The sequence below is a fragment of the Protomyctophum bolini genome (assembly GCF_963924005.1).
Source record: "Protomyctophum bolini genome assembly, chromosome: 2".
Lineage (NCBI taxonomy): Eukaryota > Metazoa > Chordata > Actinopteri > Myctophiformes > Myctophidae > Protomyctophum > Protomyctophum bolini.
This window is the reverse complement of record NC_137863.1, coordinates 43,395,335-43,411,074: the sequence shown is the minus strand read 5'-3', so window position 1 is coordinate 43,411,074 and position 15,740 is coordinate 43,395,335. Positions and strand designations below refer to the sequence as shown.

The following is a 15,740-nucleotide window of genomic DNA, read 5'->3' as shown; positions in this document are numbered from 1 at the left end:
AACCCCATCATGAACCAGGTATGGATTACACCCCCATCATCAACTATGTATATGGATTATACCTCCATGAACCAGGTAGGCAGATTAACCTCTTCATCCTTTTTTTTTTTTTAATCCCACGATATTTGTAACCTATTTTTTCACCCGGTGCCAATTGCCTAAACTGTAATCCTGGGCGCTACTCTCCCTCTGCCAACCTGGGGAGAGCCCCGGACTGAGCTCATGCTCATTGCCATCAATGCATGAGGAGTGAGCAGGCCTCTTCTTATCACCTTACAGGGGGGAGTTTTCCCGGATGGGCGTAGCGAGTGGAAGTAACACGTTATTCCAACACCAGTTCCTTTCCCCTCTATCAGGTGCCCCGGCTGGCCAGGGGGAGGCAGTATAGAGACCAGGATTACTGCATGTTTTCTGTGAGGGTACCTACCCTAGGGGACATGGGGAGAACATTTGAGGGTACCTACCCTAGGGGACACGGGGAGAACATGTGAGGGTACCTACCCTAGGGGACACGGGGAGAACATGTGAGGGTACCTACCCTAGGGGACACGGGGAGAACATGTGAGGGTACCTACCCTAGGGGACACGGGGAGAACATGTGAGGGTACCTACCCTAGGGGACACGGGGAGAACATGTGAGGGTACATACACTATAGGGGACACGGGGAGAACATGCAAACTCCACACAGTAACCCCGCCTTGGGGTTATTAGCCACTTCATCCCTATTTAAACTTTGTGAAAACATGGCGAACATAGTCCCATGTCACAGCCTACTGTTACTGGTGTAAAGTAAGTAATTACATGACAAGTACTGTACTTACTTAGTAAGTTTGACTGGCAGACTGGTGGTCACAGCACATCGTTCAGGGAGTGAACGAAATAATCCCTTTCCCTCTTCGTTCTCGGTCGGTCGGTCACCACCTTCTCCTCCACCTTCTTCTCCACTGGCCGTCATACTTTTTAGTTGACAAAATTAACACTGCACTCTCTCTTTCTCTCTCTCTCCGCCCCCCCACCACAAACACTGGCAGTGGCAAGACTCAATGAATTAATTGAATGTGTCTCCCCCTACAGTCGCTGCTGAGCATCCCGGGCTCGCCGTTCATGTCGCGCCACAACAGCCGCAGCAGCATCTTCAGCTTCAAGGGCCGCGGCGGCGGAGGCAAGGACGTGGGCAAGGACGTGGGCTCGGAGAACGAGTTCGCCGACGACGAGCACTCGACGGTGGAGGAGAGCGAGGACCGCCGCGGCTCGCTGTTCATCCCGTACCGCCGCAACAGCTACAGCGGCTACAGCCAGGGCTCGTCGCGCATCCACCCGCTGGCGGCGCCCGGGCACCCCGGTGGCGGCAAGCGGAACAGCACGGTGGACTGCAACGGCGTGGTGTCGCTCATCGGCCCCGGACCCGGCGGGAGGCTTCTGCCTGAGGTGAAAATAGATAAGGCAGCCTCTGACGACAGCGTAAGGATGTCCATATACGGACACTCGCACAGTGTCCCTTAATTATTAGGCATGATGCTAGCCGGGGTGGTGGTGGTGATTCCTTTCTCCTTTTTTTTGGACTACCTAATTCCTCCTTTGAGTTTTTTGGAACCTTGTTGCTCTCCCCCACCTCTCCCCCTCCTCTTCCTCCTCCTCCTCCTCCTCCCCTTCTTCTTCTAGTTCAGGGTTTGCGGCCATTAATCGAGAAGCACATTCTTTTGAGACACACGACGTCGTACAGTGCGGGTATTTTGGGGTCCGCGTGTCCGTTTCCGCCATTGCTTCGTCGGGTTGAAAACAGCACAGCTTTCAACCATTGGAATTGCCTTACGGAATAAATTACATTTTACGCGGCTTCTTTTTTGTTTGTTTGTCATAACACAACATTATGGTTAAGTAGAGTAGTGCTTAGTAGGTGTTTGCAACAACCACCAACGCTATGAAAAATGAAAACGGGAATGCCAAATATTCAAAGCTTTCTTCATCACATTCTTTTGTACACATTTTTCTATGTGTCACCTTGCTGTAAATAAGTGCCTGAAGGACATTCAGTGGCATTTGATATACTGTAGTTGTCGAGGGTAAATTTCCTAAAAGGCATTAACACTTCACTATCTGAAACCATGCTAAGTCTGTGTGGCCATGGACAACCTGGCTCCTTCTCATTCTACTTCATTAAAAGACCACTTCACCTGTTATCGTTCGGTTATCAGAGGGCGTCGTGCTCCTTCAAAGCACACGTGAACGGCGGCCATTTTGCTCTTACTGCACAACATAGTCGTGGGGGCTTCCCAGATCCCCACCCCACCCCCTCGCCGTATGAAGAGAATCGCTGCCGTGCGAATATGGTCAATAATAGCGAGCACAATCCTCTCATTAATTATAGACAGAGGAGGGAAAACTCTCCCCAGTAGTGTAGTGTAAGTACTGTAGGCAGACCTCGGTCCTTCACTGGAATTGGTTTCGAAAGCATGTTCAAAGTCCAGGTCTATAGTCTCTCTCTCTCTCTCTCTCTCTCTCTCTCTCTCTCTCTCACCACAGGCCTGTTCTACATGTCTCTATATGTCTGTCTGTCTGTCTGTCTGTCTTCCAAAAACAAGCCTTGAATCTTGTGGTGTTCCTTCTGTGTTCTGTGTTAACAGCATATTCCTCCTTATCCTATTGTATATCTGGAATGGAGGTCTCTCTCCCTCCCTCTCTCTCTCTCTCTCTCTCTCTCTCTCTCTCTCTCTCTCTCTCTCTCTCTCTCTCTCTCTCTCTCTCTCTCGTATCGATCCGGTTGCTTTTACCTCCTCTCTCTGTCTCCTCATGTCCAGCCGACCAGCATGGTGGTTGGGTCTCCTTTTGATGTGCATGCAGAATGCATGCAGGTTTACAACCTTGCTTAGTCATGAGGGGCTGTAGGGGATGAATGCAAAAGAACGCACAGAGATTAGAAATCCTCCGTGTTGTTTTGGAGATTTAAAGTAAACCTGAAGAAGGTCTTATATACCGTCCATACAGTTTCGGGATTTTTTTTTCTTACCTATAGTGTTTGGGGCGCAGTCATCGCTGCGTTCACACGGGCAGACGCAAAGACGCAAAGATGCACTCTACACAGTGTATTTGTAGCTGTTTCAGCTGTTGCAGCAGCTATACAAGCGTCAGCTTCGTAGCTTCACGTCGCTGGCTTCCATTGACAATGAATGGTAGACTATGCGTCATTGCATCTGCCCGTGTGAATGCAACATTTTAGGTCCTTGCAGAATGCTGCAGGTTCTTTTTCCCTAGTTTTTTTTTGTTTTCTTCTGAAAAACGGCAGCAGTCTGCAGGGACCTTAAGTGTTGCAACAATAACATGAAATAAAACATCTGCGAATATTCAGTCTGACTATTTAGCGTGTTGGATATTGATTTGGTTTAATTGTCTCTGACTCCTGCTGTGTGTGTGTGTGTGTGTGTGTGTGTGTGTGTGTGTGTGTGTGTGTGTGTGTGTGTGTGTGTGTGTGTGTGTGCGTGTGTGCGTGTGCGTGTGTGGCCGTCATCAGACCACGGAGGCCGAGCTCGGGAAGAAGCATTCGGGCTCTCTGATGGTGTCTGTGGACCAGCTCAACTCCTCCATGAAGGGCAAGGAGCACGCTAACAGCCAGATGAGCGTCGTCACCAACACACTGATGGAGGGTACGTACAATAGAGCGGTTTCTCCCACCACCAACACACTGATGGAGGGCACGTACAATAGAGCGGTTTCTCCCACCACCTACACACTGATGGAGGGCACGTACAATAGAGCGGTTTCTCTCACCTACACACTGATGGAGGGCACGTACAATAGAGCGGTTTCTCCCACCTACACACTGATGGAGGGCATGTACAATAGAGCGGTTTCTCCCACCTACACACTGATGGAGGGCACGTACAATAGAGCGGTTTCTCCCACCTACACACTGATGGAGGGTACGTACAATAGAGCGGTTTCTCCCACCTACACACTGATGGAGGGTACGTACAATAGAGCGGTTTCTCCCACCTACACACTGATGGAGGGCACGTACAATAGAGCGGTTTCTCCCACCACCTACACACTGCTGGAGGGTACGTACAATAGAGCGGTTTCTCCCACCTACACACTGATGGAGGGCACGTACAATAGAGCGGTTTCTCCCACCACCTACACACTGATGGAGGGTACGTACAATAGAGCGGTTTCTCCCACCACCTACACACTGATGGAGGGTACGTACAATAGAGCGGTTTCTCCCACCTACACACTGCTGGAGGGTACGTACAATAGAGCGGTTTCTCCCACCTACACACTGATGGAGGGCACGTACAATAGAGCGGTTTCTCCCACCTACACACTGATGGAGGGTACGTACAATAGAGCGGTTTCTCCCACCACCTACACACTGATGGAGGGTACGTACAATAGAGCGGTTTCTCCCACCTACACACTGATGGAGGGCACGTACAATAGAGCGGTTTCTCCCACCACCTACACACTGATGGAGGGCACGTACAATAGAGCGGTTTCTCCCACCACCTACACACTGATGGAGGGCACGTACAATAGAGCGGTTTCTCCCACCTACACACTGATGGAGGGCACGTACAATAGAGCGGTTTCTCCCACCACCTACACACTGATGGAGGGTACGTACAATATAGCGGTTTCTCCCACCTACACACTGATGGAGGGCACGTACAATAGAGCGGTTTCTCCCACCTACACACTGATGGAGGGCACGTACAATAGAGCGGTTTCTCCCACCACCTACACACTGATGGAGGGCACGTACAATAGAGCGGTTTCTCCCACCTAAACACTGATGAAGGGCACGTACAATAGAGCGGTTTCTCCCACCTACACACTGATGGAGGGCACGTACAATAGAGCGGTTTCTCCCACCACCTACACACTGATGGAGGGTACGTACAATAGAGCGGTTTCTCCCACCACCTACACACTGATGGAGGGCACGTACAATAGAGCGGTTTCTCCCACCACCTACACACTGATGGAGGGTACGTACAATAGAGCGGTTTCTCCCACCTACACACTGATGGAGGGCACGTACAATAGAGCGGTTTCTCCCACCTACACACTGATGGAGGGTACGTACAATAGAGCGGTTTCTCCCACCACCTACACACTGATGGAGGGCACGTACAATAGAGCGGTTTCTCTCACCTACACACTGATGGAGGGCATGTACAATAGAGCGGTTTCTCCCACCACCTACACACTGATGGAGGGCACGTACAATATAGCGGTTTCTCCCACCACCTACACACTGATGGAGGGTACGTACAATAGAGCGGTTTCTCCCACCTACACACTGATGCGTGTGCTGGTCCATAGCGTTAGAAGGACGTGTCCTTAATGTCTATAGCTCTGGTCCATAGCGTTAGAAGGACGTCTCCTTAATGCTACGGAATGCATCACAGGCTGCCCACTAAAAATAAAACACTTTTGCTACAGACCAAAACAAAGACGGTTTTGTGGAATTAAAAGCCTACTTTCCCTAGTGGACGCACTCTGAGACCCCCACCTCGCGTATAAAATGCACTTTTACAGTACAGTACAGTACAGTACAGTACAGTACAGTGACCCCCTGGGGACCCCCACATGGTAACTATGTCATTTCTCAACCGTTTCGGACACGGGGCGGCTCGCCGGAACCGTCCCGGCCTCCTGGGCGTGTTCCTGGGGGTCTGGATGTTCCGGGACCCCCACACGGTAACTGTCATTTCTCGACCGCTACTTCACACAGGTGTGATTCTTTGGCGGCGCCACCACAGCACCAACCCACAGGTCAGAGCACATTACACCTTGAGTTACCGGTAAACTGCGCGCTATTCGTCAATGCAAACGTGGGAGGCGCTCAACCGGGATGAGTGTCTCTGCTACATTGTGCCATTCTTCTAAGAGCAGTGTTGTTGTTGTTGTTTGTCTGTCCTTTATTTTGATCCTAAACGTCACACACAGACAGAGGGACGGGACAGGACAAACATATTTATTCCCCCTGACATTCAGAATAACCGAGCCGTTGCATTTAGCGCGTTGTATTACCTATTGTCTGAGCCACGCTTCAAGTGCCGGCGAGGTGATTTTCAAGCGGGTACTGAAATGAACCGAATCCAGATGGACTCTAGACTGAAATGGAACATGCGCCGGTGTGCCTTGTAGAGCTGGGATCGACTTTATGCAGCCCGGCCCGGGCCCGACACCGACAGCTTTGTGTCCGAACCCAAACGAGTCCCGACCTTAATTATTAATATATAATATATAATACCCCTTCATTTTTCTTTGAGGAAGGCACTTTAATAATTACAGTACACTGACAGCATACAGCTTGCCTGGCTGTTACCTTTAGACATATTTTGCCACACTATGTCTTGTGCCATGAAAGGGGTCCGTTCCTATATCTATAGCCTACTACGTTGATTAAGAAATAGCTACAGTGTAACACGCCGTGCACACTAAAAAGCACACTGCACAGCACTGTGCGCAGTCAGATGCATACACACAGTCATTATTACACACACACACACACACACACACACACACACTCCTGCAGTCTTACCAGCATTGATGATTGATTTGACATCGGCATTCTGCATTGGCAATATTTAATCCACACAGCGTGTTCGTGCAAAGTTGCAAACTCTTAATAAAGTGCTATTCAATCATACAGTCCGCGCCTGCGGGAGGCGATTATTGGTAGCCTAATTTGCCATGGTCCATATGGGCAGGATCGGGTTATTTACTCATACTCAACTCTTCACTGTTCAACAGCTAATAAATCAAACTATTTATATTAATCCAACCATCGCGGTTTACATGTTGTCATGGAGGAGGAGGATCAGTTAAAGAAGGATCAGGTGAGTTCAACCCCAGGCTAACGCCGTCCTCCTCTCTTCAGTGGTTCTTCCAGCTGCGCCCCATATGTATAACCCCAGTCCCTACGCTCATTCTGCAGCTCCTGACCTACAGAATGAGCGTAGGGACTGTGGTTCACATGGGGCTACGTTCGCTGCTGCTGCTGCTGCTTGCAGTACGTGCGTTGCAGGTTTGCAACGACAAGCGGTGCTGCTGCTTGCAGACAGTGCATTGTCACGCTGCACCACCTTAATATATAGGCTACTCTAAAGTGCACCACCGTGCGTCCTCGTTAACCAGGAAACACACAGAGAGACAGACTAGTCGGATCGTTTTTATTCATATTTACACTTTATTTTCTATGTATCAACAGCATGGCCAGCCTGAACCGAAGACCGACCACCAATTGGATGATATCGTTACGTCATGTTGTAGTATTGTTTTGTAGTCATCAGGCAGGAACAATCAAACAGAACTTCCCTTTTCCCTCAAACCGGAAGAATAACAATAAAAGCTCCGGAAGATTGATGACTACAAAACAATACTACAACATGACCGCTCCCAACCGGTTCATAAACCCGAAATGGAATGGTGCCCAGGCTACTTAAAGGACCACTTCACCACTTTTCAACCTATCTTCATATAATAGGTCCTCACTAATAATCATGATAAAATGGCACGATTTTTTCCTACTCAGTCTGTGTCTCATAGGAGGGCTGTGGGCAGTTTAGAAACCGTCTTCCAGTGACATCATCATTAGGCAGATCATTTTTTTAACCAGATTTGTTTATAAAAATGTTTAGTTTTTCATTATGGTGAGAACGATGGCTTCCATTTTCGCATTGCAACTTTTCAGGACTATAGAAAGCCTGCAGTTTTTATTAGCTTGTATTCCCCATCGATGATGTCACTGGAAGACTGTTTCTGATCTTCCCACAGCCCTCCTATGAGACACAGACAGAGTAGAAAAAAATTGCGACATTCTTTCATGATTTTTAGTGAGGACCTATGAAGATAGGTTGAAAAGTGGTGAAGTGGTCCTTTAAGCACTATATTATCCTTCGTCGTATGATTTCAGATCTGCAATAGATCCCCGTTAGCTTACTGTACTGTTACAACAATAATTGTTGGACTTTTACTGTACTCTGTTGCTGATTTTACATTTATGTCTAATAAACTATTCAATAAATCAATTAATCAAACAAACAGGACAACACAAACACAAACTGTCTAATAAATAATAACTCTTTCAGAAAAAAAATGATTATGCAATCGCATAATTTGGGGTCCATAACCCTTTGCAGCATAAAATCTCATATTTTGCAACTTTCCGCATATTTCGCATTCCGCATTTTCCCCCGCATATTTAATTTATTACTGTATCTATATAATATATAGAATACAGTAATACATTAAATTGAGATGTCAATTGTGTTGAATATGAAATTGTAATATTATTACAATTTAATATTCAACACAATTGACATCTCAACCTTAAATGTCAGCAGAAATAACGCAATTTCCTCTCCTCCCCCCTCAGAGCTGGAAGAGTCCCAGAGGGCGTGCCCGCCATGCTGGTATAAGTTCGCCAACACCTTCCTGATCTGGGAGTGCTTCCCGCTGTGGCTGAAGCTCAAACACGTGCTCTACATCATCGTCATGGACCCCTTCGTGGACCTGGCCATCACCATCTGCATCGTCCTCAACACCGTCTTCATGGCCCTGGAGCACTACCCCATGACGCCGCGCTTCGCGGAGGTGCTGTCGGTGGGAAACCTGGTGAGTTCACTACCCCATGGGCCTCACCTAATGACCCTGACTACCCCATGGGCCTCACTACCCCATGGGCCTCACTACCCCATGGGACTCACTACCCCATGGGCCTCACTACCCCATGGGCCTCACTACCCCATGGGCCTCACTACCCCATGACACTACCCCATGGGCCTCACTACCCCATGACACTACCCCATGGGCCTCACTACCCCATGGGCCTCACTACCCCATGGGCCTCACTACCCCATGGGCCTCACTACCCCATGGGCCTCACTACCCCATGACACTACCCCATGGGCCTCACTACCCCATGGGCCTCACTACCTAATGACCCTCACTACCTAATGGGCCTCACTACCCCATGGGCCTCACTACCCCATGACACTACCCCATGTTGTGAGTGAGTTCAGTGGAGCAACTTCTAAATTATAGGCTCACTCACGTTCAGCCTAGAGCCCTGCAAGTCCGTCGGGACCCGACCAGGGCCGGGTTACAGGCCCGTTGGTCAAGTATACAGAAACGTTTCTGTACTTGAGCAACGAAAACGGGCCCGGCCAGGGCCGACCGGGCTCGAACTCCGCGTGCCGTTATATTTATTTTGCGCTGTGAATTTCACCCCATAGCCTGGACTTGATTCTGCAGTGCAGCATTATTCTCCGCTCCATAGTCACGTGACCAACACGGCATTTAGAAAAGGTGTCAGGCTTAATTCGGCCCGGGCTCCGGCTGTATAAACCTACAGTACCATAACGTCCTGGGCTGAACTCCACGTATTCCGGGCCGGTCCAGCTTTTTTAGGGCTCATATTTTGGGCCTGTGCACTGCAGGGCTCTAATTCAGCCCCACCCCACACAACTGCAAAGCAGCACACGCACGCACACACACACGCCCACACACATACACACGCACACACGCACGCACACGCACACGCCCACACACACACGCACGCACACACACACGCCCACACGCATGCATACACACACACACACACACACACACACACACACACACACACACACACACACACACACACACACACACACACACACACACTTTGATGGGGGTTCATTAATGATTCAGTTCCATTTTAAAGCAGCATTTCCTTCCTGCCCTCACTAGCTCTCACGCCAATCAGCGGTTTGTTTGACTCTCTCCGTTCTTTCAGTTTCCCCCACCACCCCCCCCCCCCCTCTCTCTCTCTCTCTCTGTCCCTGTGTCTCTCTCTCTCTCTCAGCACATCCTGTTAACAAAGCACCCGCCATGGATCAGCCCAGAAGGTCGTCACATTAACATTTGATATAACCAAACAAGCACACGCACATGCGCACGCGCACACACACACACGCGCACACACATGCACACGCACACGCACGCGCACACACTCGCCCTCACCCTCACACTCACACTCACACTAACACACACACACACACACACACACACCAGTGCTCAGGTATCACAACTGGTGACCTTTGCGTGTCTGAGGTCAAGGGACATCGGTGCGGCGCCGTGGGAGGGAGTGACAGACAGGAAACCGGGTCACGTGGGGGTGGTGCGGGAATGAGGTCAGAGGAATATTGGCGTGCCGTCTGGGATGGGATGGCGCAGGATGAAGTGCTGATTAAGCAGCATGATGACTGACAGACAACCTATATTTTATCTCTGAATTATTTTCCCGCAGGTTGTGTTTTTTTGGTCAAAACTATAGCTTCATCCAACTTGAGTAAAGTGTCGCTTATTGTTGCCGCCCCCTTACGAAATGAACACGGTCCAAAAAGGAGGACCGCCTCCGGTTCATAAGATCCAGGGTGAATTTCGCCCTGAAAAATCAGGCACCGGACACACAGACTGAAACAACTCTGGAGTTAAACGTGTAATGACATGACATGATAAACTTAATTCCGATTTTTTATCTTGCTTCAGTATTTATTCATGCTGTATTTTCTCTATCGTTAAGGTTATTGTATAGCGGGGGGTGAGGGGGCGCGGGGGGGGGATGGCCGGAGACATGGCCATAAAGCATTTCCGAGGGTCCTCCTCACTCAGCCAGCCCAAAAAAAAAGGTTGAGAAGCCCCCTGATCCGTGGCGGCAGCACACCGAGCTTACATGACCTTGGCTCGTGTCCTCCCTCACTCGCTCACAGCGAGGGAGCGATCCATTTTTAATCAGCACTACATCAAGAAAAATGCCACGTAAGCAAAGCTGGGGCTTTTTCTCCCTCCCTGCACTTAGAAATGTGCTCAGACCAACATAATCACTCCCGTCACCATTCCCCTTCCTGAGTCTCCTAATGTGCACATGTATACCCAGAGGCCATACAGACGTCGTACAGTACAGTCACGCATACTGTAACATGGTTCTCTGTCGGGTGGAAACCTCACATGTCCAAAACGGTTACCTTTTTTCACAATTCGGATTCGAAAGCATTAAAAGTCAGCAGATCTACACAAGCAATGCGGTGGACATTTTTGTCCAAATTAAAATATTTCCATCGTTTGAACATTTGAACAGGCGTAACTCATGCATCGTTTGGCCGAAAGCCATGGCACCTGTTTCCCCCAAGTGCCTCGACTCGTGGGGAACACATCTGTCACTTTGACCAGTAAGCTATATACGCCCTCAGATTTTCCACCATTTTGAGCAGTTTGAAAAACACTTAAAGGCGCAGTGAAACGGAAATGGTGAATAACATGAAAATGGTGTTTCCACATGAAACACCGGTCTGAAGTTTCTGAACCAATCAGAGTGTCGCATCCCTTCAGGCGATGGGACGGTAGCTAGGGACGGTGGCTAATGCTATGCGCAACAGCGTGGTGTTGTTTGTTTATAAATCAGACGGTCGCCCAGCACAACCAGTTTACTGTTATGTGGCTTATTTCTACCCTATAATGTTTTCAGAAACATATTTTAGCGTGATGATTAAGTTGAAACCGAGTAATACACTGTCTGAATGTTATCTTGAATGGAAATAAAAACGGAGAAATCTGTAATCAGAAGCAGCTGTGTTGCATGGATGCGCAGACATGGGGAATTAAACATGTGAGCTTCATTTTTATTGGCTTTTATCGATGTGTACCTCTACACGTCATCACGCAGCACGTTTTCGTTTTAATAAATAAATAATACAATCGTTTTTATGGACCTTTGATATAAAAACACACAGAAATGAGAATTTTCCCATTGTTTTGGCATCCATTGTTAGGTATGCCCATATGATGACCACGGATATGGTCTAAAAGTGTGAAAAACTTATTTTTCATTTCACTGCGCCTTTAAACCTGATGATCTGCCTCTAACTTTTGAGCAATTTTGCGTGAAACCTTCTGCACACAATCTATAGACCCATTATCTGAAACCCCCGTTGAAGAGAACTTCATGTACGTGACAATTTGTCAAATAAATAGAATTGCAAGCAGCGATAATGAGCACTTTTGTGACGTTTCACCATGGCAGGCGTTCACTGGAATCTTCGGCGGGGAGATGTTTCGCCATGGACCCGGACTTTCTAATCATCTTAATCATTAGTTCTAATCGTTCATCGTTAAACTTTCACCTGCCACAGGTGTTCACTGGAATCTTCGCCGGGGAGATGTTCGCCAAGCTGATCGCCATGGACCCGTACTACTACTACCAGGGAGGCTGGAACTGCTTCGACAGCTTCATCGTCACGCTGAGTTTAGTGGAGCTGCTATTGGCTGACGTGGAAGGCCTGTCCGTGCTCAGGTCCTTCCGATTGGTGAGTTGGAGGAGTCACCAGGCGCCCATTGTGGGTTCTTTATAGGGGATCCGTTGGCATTTTCTATAGTTCCCAAAAAAGGGGAATTCCTGCACTCACTTTTAACATTGAACTATGACATTCATTTACAATCGCTGTACCCAGAGTGCACCTGTCACTGATCACATGACCCCACGTTCCTAGACCTCCAGTTCTATAGGCCAACCAGAATGGAGGGGACTTTTTTTTAAATTGTTTCCACACAAGTATATTAATGACATATATAGTTCAAGGTTGAAAATGAGTGCATATCCCCTTTAAAGTCTGTCCTCTCTGGATGGATGCATTGTAAAGATGATCCCTCCAGGGACCCTCCATATACTGTACATACAGTATCAGAATCAACTTTATTGTCACATCACAGTTAATTACAGGTTCAACGTGGGTGGAATTATTTTCTGTGCATCGTTCCCATTGTGTCATTTTTTTCCCCCCAAGAAAACAAAGAAAGGGAAGAAGAGAGGGGGGGGGGGGGGGGGGGGGTGGGGGGTGTAAGGAGACCAAGGCAGGAAAAGAAACAAAGTTTGAGTGCTTTTACCATAAGATACATACAGGCAGGGGGCAAATTTACAAGAGGCATGGGAGGCCCTCCCTAACTCATTTTGAAAAACAGACTGAGATAAAAAAAAAGATAGAGGAAAAACACCAAACCGGAGAACTATATTCGTAGGCTTCCTTTGTCTCATGGGGTGTTAGGTGTGGGGGTATGAGTGGACCATCACAATTGTTGTTGTTTTTTTTTTTTGTCCCCCGTGGGACCCCCGCGATGGGGTTCTGCAACGTTTTTGCCTCCCTAAAATGTATAATTCCTGCATACGCCACTGCAGGCTAAAGGGTTTCAAATATTTAGTTGCTTTGCTGATATAACCGCAGGGTCTCTCTTAGCTTATTTACACGCCGTACATCCATATACACAACCCCAAAACACTGTCGCCACATGATCCAGACAGACAGACAGACAGAGATACAGACAGACAAGGACATTGTGTTTAACTGAGCACATCTTCCAAAGTTCTAGATTGTTTTGTGGTCGTTGTATAGTTGTTGTGCAGCACTTAAGGTCAGTCCTTGTTTTTTTTTTTTTTAAATGTGCGTTCATAAATAAATCAACGAGACTTGACTTAAAATTTCATGACCTCAGCTATGGGAGTGGTTCAGACAAACATCAATTCTTCTGTGTCATCATTCCATGCTCCATGACTCTGTAGGAGGCTAGCCTTCTTTAGGAGGGTCTGTCCGTCTTTGTGGTTGTCAACTTGTCTGCAGATAATCTATACTGCCAGTAGGCCAAGGAAGTCTCCCCCCCCCCCCCCCCTCACCTCCCCCTTCTGAGTTTGTAGATCAGCTATTTCTGCCAAATGTTCTCCTCGGAAAACAGAACGGAACAGTGAGGCTGTGGCTAAGAGCCTGTTCAAACCTCCAGGGACGTGCAGAGAATGTTAGAGAGGCAGGGGATGAAATCTCCTGTTTTCTGCTATTTCCGGGGGAAAAAGCAGCATTTACCATATAGTAAATGCTGCATTCATGGTCTGCCGAGAGGGCGGTTGTTTTACAGACGGGTAAAAGGCCAGGGGCTGAAGCCCCCCATTGATGTCTATGTGGGCACGTGCCTGGTGTCCTCGACATACCGGTTATGGCTTTATATCATGAGCCATGACAAGCTTTTGGGTCCAAAACTGTGGAATTAACTGCAGACCCAGCTCCAGCTGTAGTCTGAAAGCTCTAACCTCTTCAGACTCCATCTTAGCCCGTAGCACTTGCACTAGCCTATAGACGACCTTACAGGCATATGCAAAGTCTAAAATATGTTATTTAGATTTTATGAAGACATAGCACTATAGTGTATATAGTATATACTCATAGTCATAGTTTCATTATGTAGATATTCTACTACTATTCGGATGTTAGTTTCGACTTATGATCGTAGATGGCTATTTTATGTACAACGTAATGACAAAATGCAATATCATCAATAACTAAAATAATCAAGAGCATGTCAGGACAAAAATAAAAACTGTATGTACAGAGTGGGGGAAAAAGTAAAGGGTGATCACCTGTTTTAAGGGGGAAAGATCATTTCCTCTCCCATGTGCCTGCTGAAAGGTGGATTTTCAGGCCTGTTTTAAAAGATGTAAGTGATCTGCATTTATTGAGGGAGGGGGTCGGGGGTCATAAGTAACCCAATAATCATCAGTCGTAACAGTAGAATATCCAAAAAGTCAATAGTCTGTACAATTAAACTATATAAACACTATAGAATGGCAGGTCAACAATGACCTGGCATCTGTCTACATAACATGCTAGTAAATTATTTTAGCCTTTGCATAAGACTGCAAGGTCATTAAGGCTAGGGCAAGTGCTACGGGCTGAGGTGGAGTCTTCAGATCACACCATCGGGAGTGAGTCTGCAGTTCTGACTGCAACTATAGACCTGTGCCCCATACGTCGGCCACCGGCCTACTTGGGAACGATGCAAGTCGGGAACCTAGTATGCAATACCTATTGTCATAGCAACCATCTGTCTGTCTGTGATCCAGTTTCCGGGGCGGACACTCTAACCACAAGGCCACTGTCTTGAATGTTGATTGATTGATTTATTGATTGACTGATTCTCCTTTCCCCCGTGGCGTCCTTTCAGCTGAGAGTGTTCAAGCTGGCCAAGTCGTGGCCCACCCTCAACATGCTGATCAAGATCATCGGCAACTCGGTGGGCTCGCTGGGGAACCTGACCCTGGTGCTGGCCATCATCGTGTTCATCTTCGCCGTGGTGGGCATGCAGCTGTTCGGCAAGAGCTACAAGGACTGCGTGTGCAAGATCGCCGAGAGCTGCGAGCTGCCGCGCTGGCACATGCACGACTTCTTCCACTCCTTCCTCATCGTGTTCCGGGTGCTGTGCGGCGAGTGGATCGAGACCATGTGGGACTGCATGGAGGTGGCGGGGCAGACCATGTGCCTGATCGTCTTCATGACGGTCATGGTGATAGGAAACCTGGTGGTAAGACACTATACTACCTACATACTACCGAGTCCGACATGCTATCTGCATGGGGAACAGAGCGGCATTCCGACGCATCGCCATTCCGACCATTGGACTTCTATTGATCGGAGTGGCGGGGTTTCTCCACTTTGATAAAGGCCCCGTCACTCCGACGATTAAGCCAGCCAGACATCCTTCACCGCAAGTAACAAGTTCACCATTCTGTTGCTACAAATTACAGTGATACAAAAATAGAATAGAGAAAAAAATAGTTAAGCGTATAGCATATAGCCTGTTCCAGACAGACATGACAAATAAAAGGGAACAAAATATGCCAGCTAAATTCCAACTTAGTCAGTAGGCTAGAGTT

The 15,740-nt window shown here is 48.0% G+C and overlaps 1 protein-coding gene across 2 annotated transcripts in view; it reads left to right on the top strand.

Moving 5' to 3' along the window:
- LOC308323101 (sodium channel protein type 8 subunit alpha-like) overlaps positions 1-15,740 on the top strand; it is a 72,811-nt gene that overhangs the window by 23,186 nt on the left and 33,885 nt on the right. Inside the window, exons 9-13 of one of the 2 annotated variants that reach the window (XM_080774714.1) lie at positions 1,076-1,429; positions 3,510-3,642; positions 8,385-8,623; positions 12,181-12,354; positions 15,032-15,388. In XM_080774714.1, the coding sequence (XP_080630840.1) occupies positions 1,076-1,429; positions 3,510-3,642; positions 8,385-8,623; positions 12,181-12,354; positions 15,032-15,388 (1,257 nt within the window). Of the gene's footprint in view, positions 1-1,075; positions 1,463-3,509; positions 3,643-8,384; positions 8,624-12,180; positions 12,355-15,031; positions 15,389-15,740 lie in introns of both variants that reach the window. The other variant, XM_080774713.1, reaches the window with a different exon arrangement.